Below are 17,763 nucleotides of genomic sequence, written 5' to 3'. Positions count from 1 at the left end.
AGGGAGATGGGAGGGTTAAGGACGGAAAGAGAAAATTGGGAACTCAAAAAAAATTAAATAAACATTAAAAATCATCTTTTCATGTAATTGGAAAAAGATAAAATACTATTAAAACATTTAAAATCTTTAAAAACCAGGACACACAAGTGGGTGATTTTAGTACTGTACACTGTCCTCCAATAAGGGACCCCTTTCAAGTATATATAAATTAGGTTCACTCCTGGGAGAGCCTGACCTCTAAAAAAGGGGGTCAGCCTATTTTGTCTCATTTTCTTGCTAGCCCTTCATATTCTTTACATTCCAGAGTCCCATGGCCAGATCTCTCCCCCTTACCTTCCCTCACCTTTGGGCAAAGGAGGACTTCTCAAACTTCAAAGGATCTAAAGGATATTGGACCTCCCGTTGACACTAGGAGCTAAGGGCAGGAAGAAATAGATTTAACATGCTATTGGAGTATCCCGCAAATGGAAGAAAAGGACGTGTAGCTATTAGACTTTGTTAGTTATCCTGTGTTTTCTCTAAGCCTGAATCTACTTCCTACTTGTCTCTGTAGACAATTGGGAAAGAGTTTGCCATAGATTGGGAGAGGAGGAGGGGATGTGTTTTGTATTAGCTCTTCTTATTGTACCACTTTTCTTTAGAAAAAATTTTTTTTAAGGATTTTAGGCTGACTGACTAAATGATTCTCAACTGATAATTTTGGGAGAAGTAAACCAGTGGGGCCTTGAGTCAATGGTATTAGAAAATCATCCCTAACCCTCTTAATCGCCAGATCTAATGCCCTATTCTCAATCTTCATCTTGATGAGATCGCCTATTGGATATCTCAGAATGAATGTTATGGGAATAAGATAACTTAGCTTCATCAACTAGGTTTTGTGTTAAGCCTCCATTTTGTGACCAAGTAATTATTATATGTTGTTTTTCTGTAATAAGTATTTGTGCAGAGTTTGGTAATGACATATGTCAGAATATACATCTCCCAAATCACTTCTTATGATGTTTGCATGTGTTCTTAACTTGTTAAACAACTGATAAACACTTACTATTGAAATTAGGAAACTGAAGTTTTGGTTGATAGTTTCCTTTCATCATAGGTACAGATACTCAATCACAAATCAGAACTATGTGTAACTTAGAAACACTCATAGACAAAAATATTTAAAACTACTAGAGGTCCCAGTCATCAGTCTGTTTCTAAGTCAAGACTAGGATAGACTCGTGTTCTTCACACACATAAGATTGAGCATCCTATGTACACTTGAAGGTAGTACCAATTGCAGAAACTTGTCAGAATGTTACCTTGTAGGGAGATATATTGCCTTTGGATGAGTAGGAAGGGAACTTTCTCATGAATAAGACATTTACTGGAACCTTTGTTTTTATAGTCAATAAAGTTTGATTGCATACTTGGATGAATATGAATCATTTCAGTATTCAATAAAGTTTGATTGCATTCTTAGATGACCATGAATCGTCCAAGTCCTATTTCACATGTCCAACGGCCTTTCAGATGGCTCAAATTGGATGTCCAGGAAGCATCTTAAACTCAGTATGTCCAAAAAGGAACTCATTATCTCTCGCCTTGAACCCTCTCCCCTTCCTACTTTTTCTATTACTATAGATGGCAGCACCATCCTCTTAGTCTCTCAGACTCACAACCAAAGACAACCCTGAGTTACACAAGGATACACAAAATGTGAATAAAATAAATATAAGGTATTTGGGCATAGAGAAGACACAAGGAACTGGGAGTGTCAGGAAAAGCTTCCCTTTCAAATTGGGGATTAAACTGAGTCTTGAAGGAAAAGGTTAGGAGAGAGTGCAGGTAGAGTGGAGGGGTCTGATAATGCAAAAGCCTGTTGATGAGGGATAGATTGTCACATGTGAAGAATGCAAGAAGGCAAGTTTGGCTGGACCATAGAGGGTGGGAGGAGGAGTAAAGTATAGTAATATGATACAAGTAGGCTGGCATCAGGTTATGAAAAGCTTTCATGTCAAATAAAGGTGCTGGTATTTGGTCATAGAAGCAAAAGAGCCATTAGTGTTTATCATCAACTGTAAGATTTATATTTCCATTGGGAAATGACTTTGGCAGTTTGTGGGGAGGATGGATTGGATAGTGGGGAAGACAAACAAGGAGATTGATTAGGAGACCATTGAAATGGCCCAGATGTTATTATAAAGGCATGAGCTGAAGTGAGCAGAGAGACAAACTTTAAGGTGAAGGAAAGAATGAAAGCTGCAAACCTGGGTAACTGGTAGATTTTAGGAGAAAGATGATTTCTATTTTGGATTTGTTGAGTCTGAAATACTTGCGTTATATTTCACTTGAAATATTCAATAGACTGTTGGAGATACACAACTCAAACTCAGGGGAAAAAAAGAGTAGGGCTGGATTTATACCTCTCTAAGTCTTCTACATAGACATCGCAATTAAACCCATGAGAACTGAGAAGCCCATCAAGTGATAAAGTAGAGAGAAAAGAGAAGACCAGTATCTTGGGGTATACCTACAGATAAAAACATGATATGAATGATAGATCAGCAAAGGAGGAGAAGGAATGGACAAATAAACTGAACAAGAATGAAGACAGAGCAGTATCACAAAAATGCAAAAAAGAAAAAAAATCCAAAAGAAGGGAATGGTCAACAGTGTCAAAGGATATAGAAGAGTAAGGCCAACAAACATTTTTTAAGCAGTCATCATGTGCCATGTGTTATGCTGCTTTAAGATTACAAAGGAAGGCAAAAACAATCCCTCAGTACCAGGTTATCTTGGAGCAGTGGGGGGAAACCTCCAAGAAGAAATCAGGATGTGCCTCAGTTTGATGCCTTAGAAACATCAAGGAATATCTCCTGGTGAAACTGATTGAGCATTTCTCTCTCTCCCTCTCTGTCTCTCTGTCTCTCTGTCTCTGTCTCTCTCTGTCTCTGTCTCTCTGTCTCTCTCTCTCTCTCTCTCTCTTTCTCTGTCTCTCTCTGTCTCTCTCTCTCTGTCTCTCTCTGTCTCTCTCCTCTGTCTCTCTCTCTGTCTCTCTGTCTCTCTGTCTCTCTCTCTCTCACACACACACACACACACACACACACACTCAGATCTTCCTCCTACAGGGAGAGATCAATTACTAAGTGAATTGCCTAATATGTTTATTTGTTATTCACCTTTGTAAAGGTCTTTCTGTAACTGGCAATTGATGGGAAAGGAGTTTATCCTTTGACAAAGTTTGGACATTCTTTCTCCCTTAAGGGACAGAAAAAAAGAAAAATAGGGTTAACACAAAAACTCACTTCCCCTGGACTAGCCATATTTAAGGAAGGGGGGCAGAAAGATATAATTCTAGACCAGCCCTTCCTGAGGATAGTTGAGTGGGCCAGCCTTTTGGCCCTAAACATTTTTTCCCTTTAGGCAGGAATCAAAGTTTCCCATGGAGAGGAGCAGATGAGACTCCAGGGATATCTTATTCATGCCTCCTTGGTATGTAAACATACATATAACTTACACAGGCAACACACAAACCCTACATTTATATAGGTACATGTTGTCTACCTCAATAAAATGTATGATCCTTGAGGGCATTTATTTTTTGAAATCTTGAGGGTTTCATTTTTGTATCCCCCGTGGGTAGCAAGTTCTTAATAATGCTTGTTGGTTGATTGAACAATGTAGACTATTACTGATCCTATTTAATGAGTAATAAATGATATTCATAGAGTGGCAAAGTTTTCAAAGGCCTTTAGATGTTTTTTCTCATTCTAGTTTCACAGCAGCGCTGTGAGGTAGACACTAATATTTTTATCCATTTTACATAGAGTGAAGTGACTTAGCCTAAGAGCCAGAAGCATGTCTTGAAGACAGGGCTTATTGACTAAGTACTCTCCCGGAAGCCACACTGCCTTCCAGGAAAGCAGACTCTGTAGAATAACATGCACTAAGTCACAGCTAATAAATGGCAGATGCCAAAGTCTTCTGAGTCCAAATTCTTGTGCTCTTTCCACCACATCATGCTGCCTCTATAAAAAGAGCTCAGCACTCAGAGCTGTTCAGAGTGAATCAGGGCCCTTTTTGTTTGTAGAAGAATTGCAGTATTGTTTCTGAACTATAGGATAGGGATTCTTATTCAGCTGAATTAAAGAGATTCTCTCATTCAGCTCAAACGCCTATGGATTCAGTGTTTAAAATGCTTACAAAGAAAAACATACAACTTACATATTGAATAAGTCCTAATTTTCTATGTAAAACCTCCACAAGAACTGACACAAAGGACCGCAGCTTCTTTTCTATGCATTTTTCCAAGTTACATTCTCTAGAAAGGCCAAGTGTAAAGGAAATTCAAGGATTTTTAGCCCATTACTACTCCTTTGGATAGTTATTTTAAAAGTCTTTTGATTTGCTTGTAGTGTTTTGGATATCTCTAGTTTCCTAATTAAATTCTGTTTCAAAGTTCAATGAACAGATTTTTCCCATTTATTTTCCATGGTTACAGATTTCCAAAAGTGCTAATATGGCTAATAATAGGCATCTGGGATCAGTTGATATTTTGCCTATGAAAAAATATGGGTAAAAGGAAACCACTCCAAGCTTACTGTTACTCATTAACTTTTTTAAGAGGCCTAATGTAGATTAGAGGTCACTCTAAGAGAACTCCTGAAGTGACAGAACACCGCTCATCTATGCTCATTTCAGAGTGTCCATGATTGTTTCAAGCTTCTTTCTTGACTTTTGCAACTCACACACACAATGGCGAAGAAAAGACAATTGTCTAGTGATACTGTTTTTCATTTTGAAAATCTAAGCAGTCAGAGGGGTCTGAGTGAGGAGCTTAGTACAGCAGACAGCCCTGGATCCGTGTTTCTGAGGTAAGTACCGACAATTGGACGTTCTTTTTTTTTTCTTATTTCATTTGTCTATTTTTGTTTTTTTATTTTGGTAAATAGTATTTTATTTTTCTAATTACATATAAAGATAGTTTTCAACATTCATTTTTAGTAAAATTTTGAGTTTCAAACTTTTTCTTTCTCCTTCCCTCCCATCCCCCCTCCCCAAGACAGCAAACAATCCAATATAGGTCATACATGTGCAATCGTATAAATATATTTCTACATTATTCATGCTGTAAAAGAAGAAACAGAACAAAAGGGGAAAGCCACAAAAAGAATAGTATGTTTCAATAAACATCCTGACCCCACAGTTCTTCCTCTGGATGTAGATAGCATTTTCCACTATAAGTCTTTTGGAATTTGGTATTCTTTACTCTTTCATGTGACTGTCTCATCCAGGCTATTCTCCTTATCCCACAGATCCAAAAGAAGTAGACTCAAACTTCACAACCTCCACACTATCATTAACACTATATTTTATCTTTCTTCTTGATATGAAATAAAATTTAAGCCAAAGAAGAAAGCAGACATGGGAAAGATGTGCCAAATTTTCAGAAGTACATAACCTAAAAATATGGTATTTTCAGAGAGAATATAATAAAAATTACTACTCAATGTTAAAGAACAGGAGTTGGAATGTGTTCACTAACATTGACAAAAAATTTGACCCTTTCCTCAGTTTCAGCTAGGTAGATAAAGCAGAAACAAATAGCTGGAATTACAGATACATTTAGAGATTCAGAAAAATAACCATTTTTTTCCTATACATATTCAATAGATATGGGAGGGGGATTGCTCTCTGGCTCAACTACTCATTAGGGATATAGTGATTTTAATTAGCTTTGGTTTTTCCTCTACATTTATCAATTAGGGAATGACTCATTCTTATAAATTTGACAAAGCTAACTAAAATATATTGATAATAGTAGCATTTCAAGTTTGCAATGTACTGTACATGTGTTATTTTATTTGATTTTCAAAATAGTTCTGTGAGCTAACTACCAAAAGTATGGTTATTTCCATTTTACCATTATTATTAGTTAGCAACAATTTTATAACTCAAATAGATGTGCTAATTGACAAAGTTCTTTATATATTTGAAAAACAAGACCTTTATCTAAGAAACTGTCCCCCAAATTTTTTTTCCCTGTTTTCTGCTTTCCTTCTGATATTGGCTACATTGTTTTTGTTTGTACAAGAACTTTCTTCATTTCATATAATTGATGTTGTCCACTTTACAATTCACAATAATCTCTATCTCAAATTGTTCTCCTGTTCATGAATCTTCTAGGCAATATGTTCCATGTTGACCTTATGACATGGGCTAAGATATTGATCTATGCCCAATTTCTGTGAAACTGCTTTCAGCTTTCCCACCAATTTTTACCAAATAATGACTTCTTATTGCAAAAGCTAAAATCTTTACATGGATCAGACAAAAGATTACTATAATCCTTTGTTACTGTGTATTGTATGTCTACTCTATTCCATTGATCTACCTTTCTGTCTCTTAGCCAGTACTAGGTAGGTTTGATATTTACTGCCTTATACTATAGTTTGGGGTCTGGTACAGCTGAACATTCCTTTATATTTTTTCATTAGTTTTTTTGAAATTTTTTAACCTTTTGTTCTTCCAAATGAGTTTTGTTATTTTTTTTTCTAGCTCAGTAAAGAATTTTTTAGCAATTTAATTGGGATGGAATTGAATAGATAGATTAGTTAGGTTAAATTGTCATTTTTATTATATTGACTTTGACTACCCTTGAGCAATTACTATTTCTCCAATCATTTAAGTCTGGCTTTATTTGTGTGAAGTGTTTTATAATTATGTTTATGCCATTCCTGGGTCTGTTTTGGCAGGTATACTCAGGTATTTAATAATGTCTAGAATTATTTTAAATGGGTTATCTCTTCTTGCAGAATTTTGTTGGTTGTATATAAAAATGCTGATGGTGTATGTAGGTTTATTTTATATCCTACTAGTTTGCTAAAATTATTACCTATTTCAACTAATTTTTTAGTTAAATCTTTAGGATTTTCCAAATATATCATCTTACAGTCTGTAAAAAGAGATACTTTATTACTTCATTTTCCATTCTGATTCCTTCAATTTCTTTTTCTTCTCTCATTTCTAAAACAATATTGAATAATATTGGTGACATAGTGTAGTTTCCCTGTTTATTGCTTTTAATTAAGTCTATATTAGCTTTAACCTTGTATGAAATCACGATTGCTATACCTACTTTTTTAATATCAGATGAAACAGTAAATTCTACTTCAGTGTTTTATTTTAACTCTGTCTCTCATTTTCAATTATGTTTCTTGTAAACAATGTATTGCCCGATTTTGATTTTAATCCGTTCTGCTATCCATTTCCATTTTATGGGTAAATTCATTGCATTCACATTCAAAGTTATAATTACTGCATGCATATTTCCCTCCATCCTATTTTTCCTCACTATTTATCCTATTACACAACCAATTTACTTCTAACCTCTACCTTGCCCTTCTGTTCCTTAATCTACTCACCCCCCCTTAGAGTCCCTATCTTATCATTTTCCATTACCCTCTTATTTCTTTATAAATTTATAGGACCTTTATATCCTCCTAGATGTATATGTTGTTCCCTTTATAACCTAGTTCTGATGAGAGTAACATTCCAGCACTACCAGTCCTCCACCCTGACTCACCTCTATCTTAGTTCTTTCTTTCACTCACTCCTCATTTGTATGAGATAATTGCTCTTTTTTACCTCTTCTTGCCCAGTCTTATTTTTTAAAATTAACCCATCTTACTCAACTGAGTCCAAACCTTTCTTTCAAGCTACCTAATGACAGTCTTAAGAGTATTCAAATATTTTCACATATAAGCAATTTGACCTTATTAAGTCCCTTATAATTGGTCTTTAATATTTACTTTATGAATCTTATATGTCAAATTTTCCATTGAGCTGCGGTCTTTTTGTCACAAATACCTGAAAGTCTTTCAGTTCATTGAATATTGTTCTTGTTATTATTGTTCAAGATTACATTCAGTTTTACTGAGAAAGTTATTTTTGCTCACACCCGCAACTCTTTTGCTCTTCAAATATTATGTTCCAAGACCCATAGTCTTTTAATGTAGAAGCTGCTAAATCTTGTGTGATCCTGATTGTAGCTCCATAGTAATTTAAATTGTTTTTCTTATTGCTTGTAGTATTTTCTCTTTAACCTCTCCTAATTTCGACTATGATATTCCTGTAAGTTTTCATCTTGGAATTTCCTTCAGATAGTGAACAGTGGATTCTTTCTATTTACTTAACCCTCCAGTTCTAAAACTTCAAAGCAATTTCTTGTAATACTGTATCAAGACTCTTTTTGTCATAACGTTCAGGTAATCCAACAATTCTTATGTTCTCTCTCCTTGATCTGTTCTCCAAATCACTTGTTTTCCTAATAAGATGTTGCATATTTTTTTATTCTCTTGATTTTGTTTTATTATTTCCTGCTGTCTTATAATGTCATTAGCTTCCCCTTGCCCAGTTCTAGTTTTCAAGTAGTTATTTTCTTCCTTGAGTTTTTGGACTTTTTTTTCCAATTGGTTGACTTTCTTCTCATTTTTTTTTTATTTCCTTGGATTGCTCTTAATTTTTTTCCTATTTTTTCTTTAATCTCTCTAATTTGATTTTTGAAGTCCTTTATAAGTTCTTCCCAGAACTTTTTTTTTTTTGAACTTGTGACTTGTGACTATTTGACGTTTCTCTTTCAGTTAAGATTGGCTTTTTTTAACTTTTCTATCTTCCTCTGAATATTCACCTAGACGTTCTCTATCCCCATAGCAGTTCTCTATGGTCAGATTCTTTCTCCTTTGCTTACTCATTTTTATTTTGTTTTAATTTTAGCAGCTTATTATTGTAATTGATTTTAGACCCTGGGTGTGAGGAGTGGTGCCCTAGGCCTCAGGTCCTTCTTATTGTAATTTTCTGAGCTCTGTACAGGGGCCCAACCTTGGGCATTCTTCTGCACCCCCATGTCATGACTGGGGACCCCCACCACACTGCTCCACAAATACTCTTGCTCCTTGCAATTCCTCCAGAAGCTACAACCTTCAGGTCTCCCTTCTGTCCTGAAACTGATTCCAGGGACTCTACTCTTCTGCAGTGTCCAGTAAGGTCAGTAGGGTCCCTGCCCTTCTATTACCAAGTGTGCACTCATTTCTTCTTGACCATAGTGACAGCCTGGAATCATGTCTGGTCAGCACTGCTGGGACTGGTTTCCTATAATTATGAAAGGTCCTTCAGTCTTCCCCTGCTCAGCTGTCCAATTCCCACACAGTCTGTGAGGTGAAAGTTTCTGAGGCCTGACACAAGTGCCCAAACACTTGTTTTTTGTTTCACTGATGTCTGCCTGGAGGTGTTTGCCCTTCACTTTTGCAGAACCTTCATCCCTGGGAGTAGGGTCTTCCCTGAGCTCTTCTCAAGTTGTCTTGGAGAACAACTGTTTTTCCTTGAATTTTATTTATTTCTGCCATTCTACGTTCACTCTGAGGCAATGTTCTATCTTTTTAGTGGGGAAAATTTAAAGAGCCTAGAATTTTTTGACCTAAACCACCATCTTCCCAAAATCTTCTCCCTCATTATATGCATGTGTGTGTGTAATATTTTTGCACTCTGAATCCAACACCTTTCTATCATGTTGGGCCTGTTGATTCACAAATTATATCATATTGATCATCATTCTAATTGCTTTCTAACTTGTGAATTTTTAAAATGTTATTATATAAATAGTTCTCATTCTGTTCATTTCATTCTTAGTTTCTGAAAGTTTTCAAAGTTATTTATTTTCATAATATTGATAATATAGTTTTTAAGTATATTTGTAAACTTTTCTTCTAGTTCTGCTTACACCCTGCATCCATTCATACGTCTTTTATCTTTTTGAAATTTTCTATTTCCTTATTTCTTATGTCCAATAATATTCCATCACATTCATATACCACAATTTATTCCTCGACTGACAGACATTCTCTTAATTTTGAGGGTTTTGCCACCACAAAAAGCTCTACTATAAATATTTTATACATATAAGATCTTTTCTTCTTTATTTACTTTTTTTGGAGTATAGGTCTACCAGTGGTATATGTGACTTAAAAGACATGTAAAGTGTAGTAACATTTTGTGTATAATTCCAAATTGCTTTCCAGAATGATTGTAACCTTTCACAGGTATATCTATAGTACATCAATATTCCTCTTTTCCCACAGTTTTTCTAATATTTTTCATTTTTCTTTAATGTCATCTTTACCCTTCTTATGGGTATAAAGTAGATTCTCAGAATTGTTTGAATTTGCATTTCTTGGATTAGTAGTGATTTCTTGATCAATAATAGTATTTTATATGTCCTATAATTCTCATCGATGATTTAAGAAAAAGGAATTATTTTCATATTCCCCAGCTCTTTCTCTTTCTTCACACCCTGACACTCCTTGACCCCATCTCACCTCTAGGATAACATAGTATTTAAGACAGGAGTTGGATTTAGGAAAATTGTCTTCTTTCATATCTCTAATTCTTTTTAATGATAAATCCCTAAAAATCTGGCTGATTTTTCCTTTTTGATAAGTTATAATGAACATTCATGGTCTTGGAGAACTGATAATATCTTCCACCTCTCAACAGAGTGTGCTTAGCATGTTACTTGGGATATAGTAGGCATTTAATAAGTGTTTGTTAATTGATAGGAGAGTATGGTTTTAGAAGATAACATAAGCTATCAGAAATAATACCTGTGTTTTTTGCCTTCATCATTTTTCCTTGTTGCTAGGAAAGAGTCATTATGTAATAGATTGAAAAGTAAATGAGAACTCTAAAATCAACGACAAAAGTCTGTGTGCTTCTTAAGAAAAAATTTGAAACAAAAAAAAAAAAACACCGTATTTTATTCCCCTTAAAAGTTTTTCACAAAATCAAATTGTAGCTGGTTGGGGGTGGGGGAGTTAAGAACCCCTGAACTTATTGTTTTAAAAAGTCCAAAATTAAACTTTGAAAATTAGTTTCAAAGATAGCTAACTTAGTTCTTTGGGAAGTAATTTATGACTCACTGAACTAGCAATAAATAAGGTCAGACATCTGTTGGACTATAAAAAAACTGAATAATATCCAAATTTTTGCTAAGTTTTAAATTGCTGTTGAACAACATTTTCTACTTCTTAAGTCTCTTGATAACACAGCATAAACATTCTTCTGGGGCCATAATTTTGGGGGTGTTCCTTTTTTGTAAGCTCAAAACCAAGAAAGGAAAGTCACATCCAAACAAAACCCAGCCTTATTTACCCATATGGTGACCAGACCTATTATGGATGCTTGTTCAAATGTATGATAACTTATGATAAAGTCCCAAGGAAGGGAAATTTCCCCTTTGGTGAGATCTGGGACTTTTTTTTTTGGTTGAGTAGAGTGACTTCACTCCAAAAAGAGAGCTCCTTCACTACGAGTATATATTCTTCTATGTATACTTCCTCTGATTTCTTGCTTTGGATTTGCCATTTCTTGCTACTTTCTCTGGATAAATGGCTTTACTTACTTTGAAAAAAAAAATAGGACCCAGCCTAAAAGAGTTTAAAGATTTTAGCATATCTTAATTTATATGGTCCAAACCTATTACTTTTCCCTATAGAACGTTATCGTCTCCCCCTCTAGAAAATGAGCTATTTAATGGCAGTAAATATTTCATTTATGCCTTTGTAACTCCAACATGTAGGCTACTACCTGGCAAACAGTATATTTTTGTTATTTTTCAGTCATTGTTGTGTCTAACTCTTCATGACCACATGGACCAAACCACTGTCCATGGGATTTTCTTGGCAAAGCTGTTTCCTTCTTCAAAGGTTAAGTGGCTTGACCAGGATTACACAGCTAATAAATATCTGAGAACATATTTGAATTCAGATCTTCCTGACTCCAAGTTCAGAGTTCTATCTACTATTTCCCCTATCTGGCTTATAACATATCATTTAATAAAAGCTTATTGCTTAAGTAATTGTTTTAAGTTCAAGTTATGCTTTGACCTCCATGCTTTGCCCATGGTCATGGGCAAGCCACTTAACCCTCAGTGCTCTAGGCAACTCTTAAGACTCTAAATCTTGGGAAATGGTACTTATCTGAATAGATAGAAGGAACTTCCCCAACCAGAAGCTCCCATTACCAATGAAATCACAGATGCAGATCTCATGCCTATCCCACATGACTAGTATGTATCAAATGCAGCACTTGAACTCAAGAGTTTCCTGACTTCCTAGTCACTCTATAAACTATGCCACACTCTCATTCTCTCAAATTACATACTGTATCCAAATGTAAAGTAGTAGAAAGCTAATTTGTAAAAAACTTCAAAAAAATCATTTTCAGAGTGGATAAAAGATGGAACCTTGGAATTCTGCGCCTTCCTACGTGAATATCAATTAGTCATTTGTTTTCAATACTGCTATTTTCCCATCTGTGAAATAGAAATAATAAACTTTACCATTAAATCAATATAAGTTTTGGGAAGTATATACAAAACATAACCCAAAATAAAAGTGAAGTAATTGAGGGAAGTGGAGATGTCTCTAAATTTGAGCATCTTGCTTTTCTTTTGAGCTACTGCAATTCAGTTTTGCTCATTGAGCACTGCTCCCAGCACATGCTGGGCAGTGCTGTGCCAGTATTTCCCAGGTCTCACAATTGTTTCCAAAGTTCATGAGAGAGACTATAAGAGTGTCCTTGTATTACGTCTTCTAACCTCTGTGTGAGCTCTTGTTTTGTGTGAGCTCTCTATAAAATAGTCTTTCAGACAAATGTACATTTGGCATTCAAACAATGTGACCAGCCCATCAGAGGTACACTTTCTGCATTCAAGTTTGAATTTTTGGCAGTTCAGCTCCAGAAAGGACCATGTTTTCCAGTACCTTATCTTTCCAGGTGATCTTCAGAATCGTCCTAAGACAATTCAAATAGAAGTAATTCAATTTCCTGGCATGGCACTGGTATACTGCCAGGTTTTATAGGCATACAACAATGAGGTCAGCATAATGGCTCTATAGAACTTCAGTCTTTTGACAGAACACTGAGATAACTCTGACAATGCAAGTATCAAATTATCATTTATATGTACATCCCTGGAAAGTATATTCCCATGATAAGTAAACTTATAGACAGTATTCAAAATGTCTCCATATGTTAGTATAACCTATGGTTTCACATTGAATGGTACAGTGGAGACCTCTGGCTCACTGGTGGAGAACCTCTGTCTTTTTGGTGTTGTCAGGCTAAAAATAGCACAAGCAGTAGAGAATCAGTCCATACTCTGTTGCATCTCAGCTTCAGAGGCTGCATTGAGTGCACAATCATCTACAAACAAAATCATCATGCACCAACTCTCCCTCCACTTCAGTCTTTGCTTGTAGACTTTTCAAGTTAAGTAATTTACTGTCAGTCTGCCAGTTGACCTTGATGCCATTTTCATCCTCATTGAAGCTGTTAGAAAATGTCACTGAAAACATCTTGCTATAAAGCATGGGAGCAACTACACAACCTTGCTTCATTCACTCCACTGGTGACTGAGAAAGTGCGAGAACATCCAGATCCCATGCAAGCATTCCATCATGAAACTAACCAAGAATACCAAAGAAATTCTCTGAGCAACCAGATTTTGCCATGACCTTCCACACAGTACCAAAGGCCTTGGTCAGATCAATGAATGTTGTATGAAGCCTTCTGTTCTGCTCCTGGAATTTCTCCCAGAGTTGTCAGGCAACAAACACCATACTGACTATTCTTTGGCCCTTTCTAAAGCCGCACTGGCTCTCAGATGGATGACTGTCTTCCAGGTGAAAGATCAGTCTATTCAGGACAATTCTGGCAAGAATATTGCCAGTGATGATATATGATACACACACACACACACAATTATCACAGGACAATCTATTTTCTTTTATGGAGCTGGACAATGGAGGCATCCTTGAACTCCCTGGGGGATAACCTCCTTTTACAATGTAATCCAGAAGATTTCAGTTAACTTTTGTATGGGCAATAGACCCCCTGCCTTGTAAATCTCCGCTAGAATGAAATTAACACCAGGACCTTTTCCACATAAGAGAAGCCTAATGGTATTCAAACCTCTTCTTCAGTTGAAAGAATGGTTAGAGGGTGATTGATTCCAGTCTGAGATAAATAGTAAATGGTAGCATTGTTTGGTGATGATCTGTTGAGAACACCATGAAAGAGTTCAGTCCATTTTTCTAAGGTCATATCCTTAGCACTAATGAATGTGGCTCCGTTAGTGCTGAGTAGTTGAGTTGTACCATAGGTCTTTGGCCCATAAATATCCTTCAGGGAATAATAAAAGCACTTTGAATTGTTACTGTCAGCATAAAACTGAATTTCATCTTCCTTCTTACTGAGCCAAGAATCCTGCATCTAAGTTCACTTGCACTTTACTTTTGATGGATTTAAATGCTGCCTTATTAGAGACTGAAGTACTATCCTGCTGGTAAACCCTGTGGAGTTCTCATTTATTGTTTAGTAGCTTCTGAATTTCTCCTTCACTTTTGTCAAACAAATTTTGATATTTATGAGTTTTCTGGTTTAAATGAGTAAATGTGATGCTATACACCAAATCTCTGAAAGTTGTTCACTCCTTTTCTCCTCCATTATTACCAGCTGTGTGTTGGCTCAGCTTGTCCTCCAAGTTAGCAACAAACTGTTCTAATAAGGAAAAGCACTCTAATCTGTTGAAATTCAGTCCTTTGATAGTCATATTGCCTTGGAGTCACTACTTTTGTTGAATGTGAATGCTTAATCTGGAGAGGAGAAGTCTATGATCAGTCATCTTCATCACTCTCCTGTCTTGTGTGTCTCTTCTCCTTGCAATGACATAGTCTTGACGTTACATGCCAACGTTTGCTGCAAGAGTGCATTCATGAAGTGTCATTGCCTTTAGGTAAAAGGAAGGCAGCGTTGGTTATGAGACACACTTGTGACTCTTGTTGCTGCTCTTTCTGACTCCATTACGTCTAAGGACTCCCTCCCATGCCTGATAATCTGTGCCTACTCTGGTGTTAAAGTCACCCAGAATTACAAGGTTGTCTTCCTTTGGCACATTGATGATGAGTGTTCCCAGGTCTTCAGAAAATTTTTCTTTAACTTCGCTAGAGTTCATCATGGTGTGAGCATGTACACTGATGATGGTGGTGTGATACTTTCCTGCAAGTGGCAATTATATCATCATGAGTCTGTTGTTCCCTCTTTTTGATGAGTCGTACAAGCTTGTTGTCTAGATTAATTTTGATTGTAAAACCTATGCTGTCTTCACAGAAATCCCCATTGCTGTGGCCACTCTAGAAAAATGTATATCCACCTTCAACTTCTATAAGTGGGCCTTCATTTACCAGCCTTGTTTCACTCATGGGGTTCTACTTGGATATAATACCTACTGAGTTCTCTTGCAACAAAAACTGTCCACCTTTCAGGTCTACTGGATTTCTTGTTGTCCATATGTGTGTGCACATTCCATGTACCAAAGGTGAATGAAATCATCTTCGTAAAAGTTTTTTGTGTTTTGACCACCTGCCATGATAAATAGGCCAAGATTAGGATAGGTGAAGCAGTTTTTAGGGCACCTTTGCTTGCCCCTTCTTCACACCAAGAGGTGAGTAGCATGGTCTTTAAAAAAGGCTGTTCAGACCCTCAGGGCCTGCTGAATTCCACTGCTGCTTCAGTTCAGTCAAAAAATAACCTTATGATCTGGGCTGCCTCTGTGTAGGATTTTGACTACAACTCCCAGTGTAAGTACACCTGCTACTTTGTCACCTGCCCTTTGCCATGGGACTTTGAGATAGGCAAAAGTAGTAGAATGGTATGGGTGAGTCTTTTGACTTGCACACAAACTGGATGTAAGAGTCACAGAGCTGTGAAAAGTTGTCAACCTCACTCTCTCATCCAGAGTCATCAAAGTCCAGTGGGAAGATAAAAATTAAGGTGACTGGCACACAGGACACTGTGAATGACCTTGGGACTTTGATGTCTAACCAAGCTCTAAGTGATTCACGACACCTACTTCAATCACCTTCATGGCCACTGGAACAAACTATTCTCATGTGACTATTCTACTAGGGGAAGTCTTCACATGGGTGGGGTAGATTCTTCCCTAACTCACCTATGGATCTAGGATTATTCTCAAGCTTGTTTAACCCTTCAGCTGAAATGATTTACTGGGGTGTGGCTGCTATGGGTACTACAACTTCTTGGAGACACAGGTGACAGCTGGGTGGCAGGTGGACACCAAAGGTAGAAAGCAGCCTGGAAAAGTCTCAGCAGCCCTCAAAACAGAGATACTAGTCTTCCCTGAACACCTGCACATCCCTGGACTGAAGTGCAGGTAGCAGATCAGCTAAAATTACCTGTGTATATTTGGTTGTATGTGCAATATCTACAACTATTAATGAAAGCTATTTACTATAATGGAGAAAAGCAATATTACTGCACATTGGCTCTATGGTTAATAAATGTGTACAACTTATTTGTCTGTGTTCATCTTCTGCATGTATCTGTCCATAGTACTACATTTTCATGAGTGTATTCGTTATAAATTTTTAATCAGCTTTTCTTATTAGGTTGCATAAGATGTTCATGTTTAACAAAACATCTGGCATCAATCTTGTAATTGTTGTGTGATCAGTAAGGTTCCTATAAGATATGTTCCTTTCTTAATTGAATACAGTATGCTTAGGAGGTGAATTATATCCCCCCCAAAAAAGGTTTCAAGTTTGCCTATCAAATGCAGATGAGTATTGGCTATCTCAGGATACTGAACCAGATTTAATTCATTAACTACTTACTCAGCATACTGAAGCAGAATTCCACAAGAATGAACTGTCAGTTATTTAAACGAATATCACCAATAATTATCTTTAATATCATTCTTTGGTTCACAACACAGTATTCCTAGCTATATTCACATATTTAGACCCTGATACAACAAGGAGAGAGAATATGGCATTTTATAATCATGTCCTTGATATTTCTTATTACTCTTAAGTAATAATATTAATCAAAGGCTAATTTTGCCCAAAAAGTAAAGAGATCCCCAAAAAGTAACATCAAATGCTCAGCTGCCCAAAAAGAATTAATAAAAGATCTTGAAAAAGACTTTGAAAATCAAATGACAGAGATGGAGGAAAAACTAAAAAAAATCCATCAATCACCACTTAAAAGAGATCTTATGAATAAAACTCATAGGAATATCATAGTCAAATTCCAAAACTCCCAGCTCAAGGATAAAATATTAAAAGCATCAAGATTAAAACAATTTAAATTATGGTGTCACAATTAGAATCACACAAGACCTAGCAGCAGAGACGTTCAAGGTCTTGGAACACAATATATCAAAGACAAAAAGAACTGGGGCTCCAGTTGAAAATATCATACTCTGCAAAGTATTATCCTGAGTGAAAAAAATGGACATTTGATAAACTCTCAGACTTTCAAGACTTTATTTTTTTAAAAATCCTGAAATAAATAGAAGATTTGGCATACAAGAACCAAGAAAAGTATAAGGCATATAGCAAAGACTGATTATAAGGGATTCATAAGGACAGACTGTTTACCTTTTATATATGTAAAATATAAAGTATATGTCTAAGATTCTTATTAATAATTGGGTAGCTCATAAGAAAGATGGCAGCAAACCTGATAATGACATGAATTTAAAAGGCAAAACCATTCAGGAACAGCCAAAAAGAGTAATTATTTTATACAAATGAGGTGCAAGAGAAAGAATGGGAACAATGTATTAGATGAGTAGTTCTGGTAACCTACTTTAATCAGGAATGGATTTAAGAGGGAACAATACATATATATTTAGAAGAGTAT

The 17,763-nt window shown here is 36.1% G+C and overlaps 1 protein-coding gene across 3 annotated transcripts in view; it reads left to right on the top strand.

Moving 5' to 3' along the window:
- The first annotated feature begins 4,644 nt into the window (after positions 1–4,644).
- Positions 4,645–17,763, top strand: part of GRAMD2B (GRAM domain containing 2B) — an 82,724-nt gene continuing 69,605 nt past the window's right edge. For all 3 annotated transcript variants that reach the window (XR_011964434.1, XM_072597222.1, XM_072597221.1), the window contains exon 1: positions 4,645–4,856. Coding sequence is in view for 2 of the 3 variants with exons in the window: in XM_072597222.1 (XP_072453323.1) it covers positions 4,738–4,856 (119 nt within the window). In the remaining variant the exon portion in view is untranslated. The remainder of the gene's footprint in view (positions 4,857–17,763) is intronic.

Source organism: Notamacropus eugenii, chromosome 3 (assembly GCF_028372415.1).
Source record: "Notamacropus eugenii isolate mMacEug1 chromosome 3, mMacEug1.pri_v2, whole genome shotgun sequence".
NCBI classification, from domain to species: Eukaryota; Metazoa; Chordata; class Mammalia; order Diprotodontia; family Macropodidae; genus Notamacropus; species Notamacropus eugenii.
The sequence above is the reverse complement of the archived record's forward strand: the minus strand, read 5'-3'. Positions and strand labels throughout refer to the sequence as shown.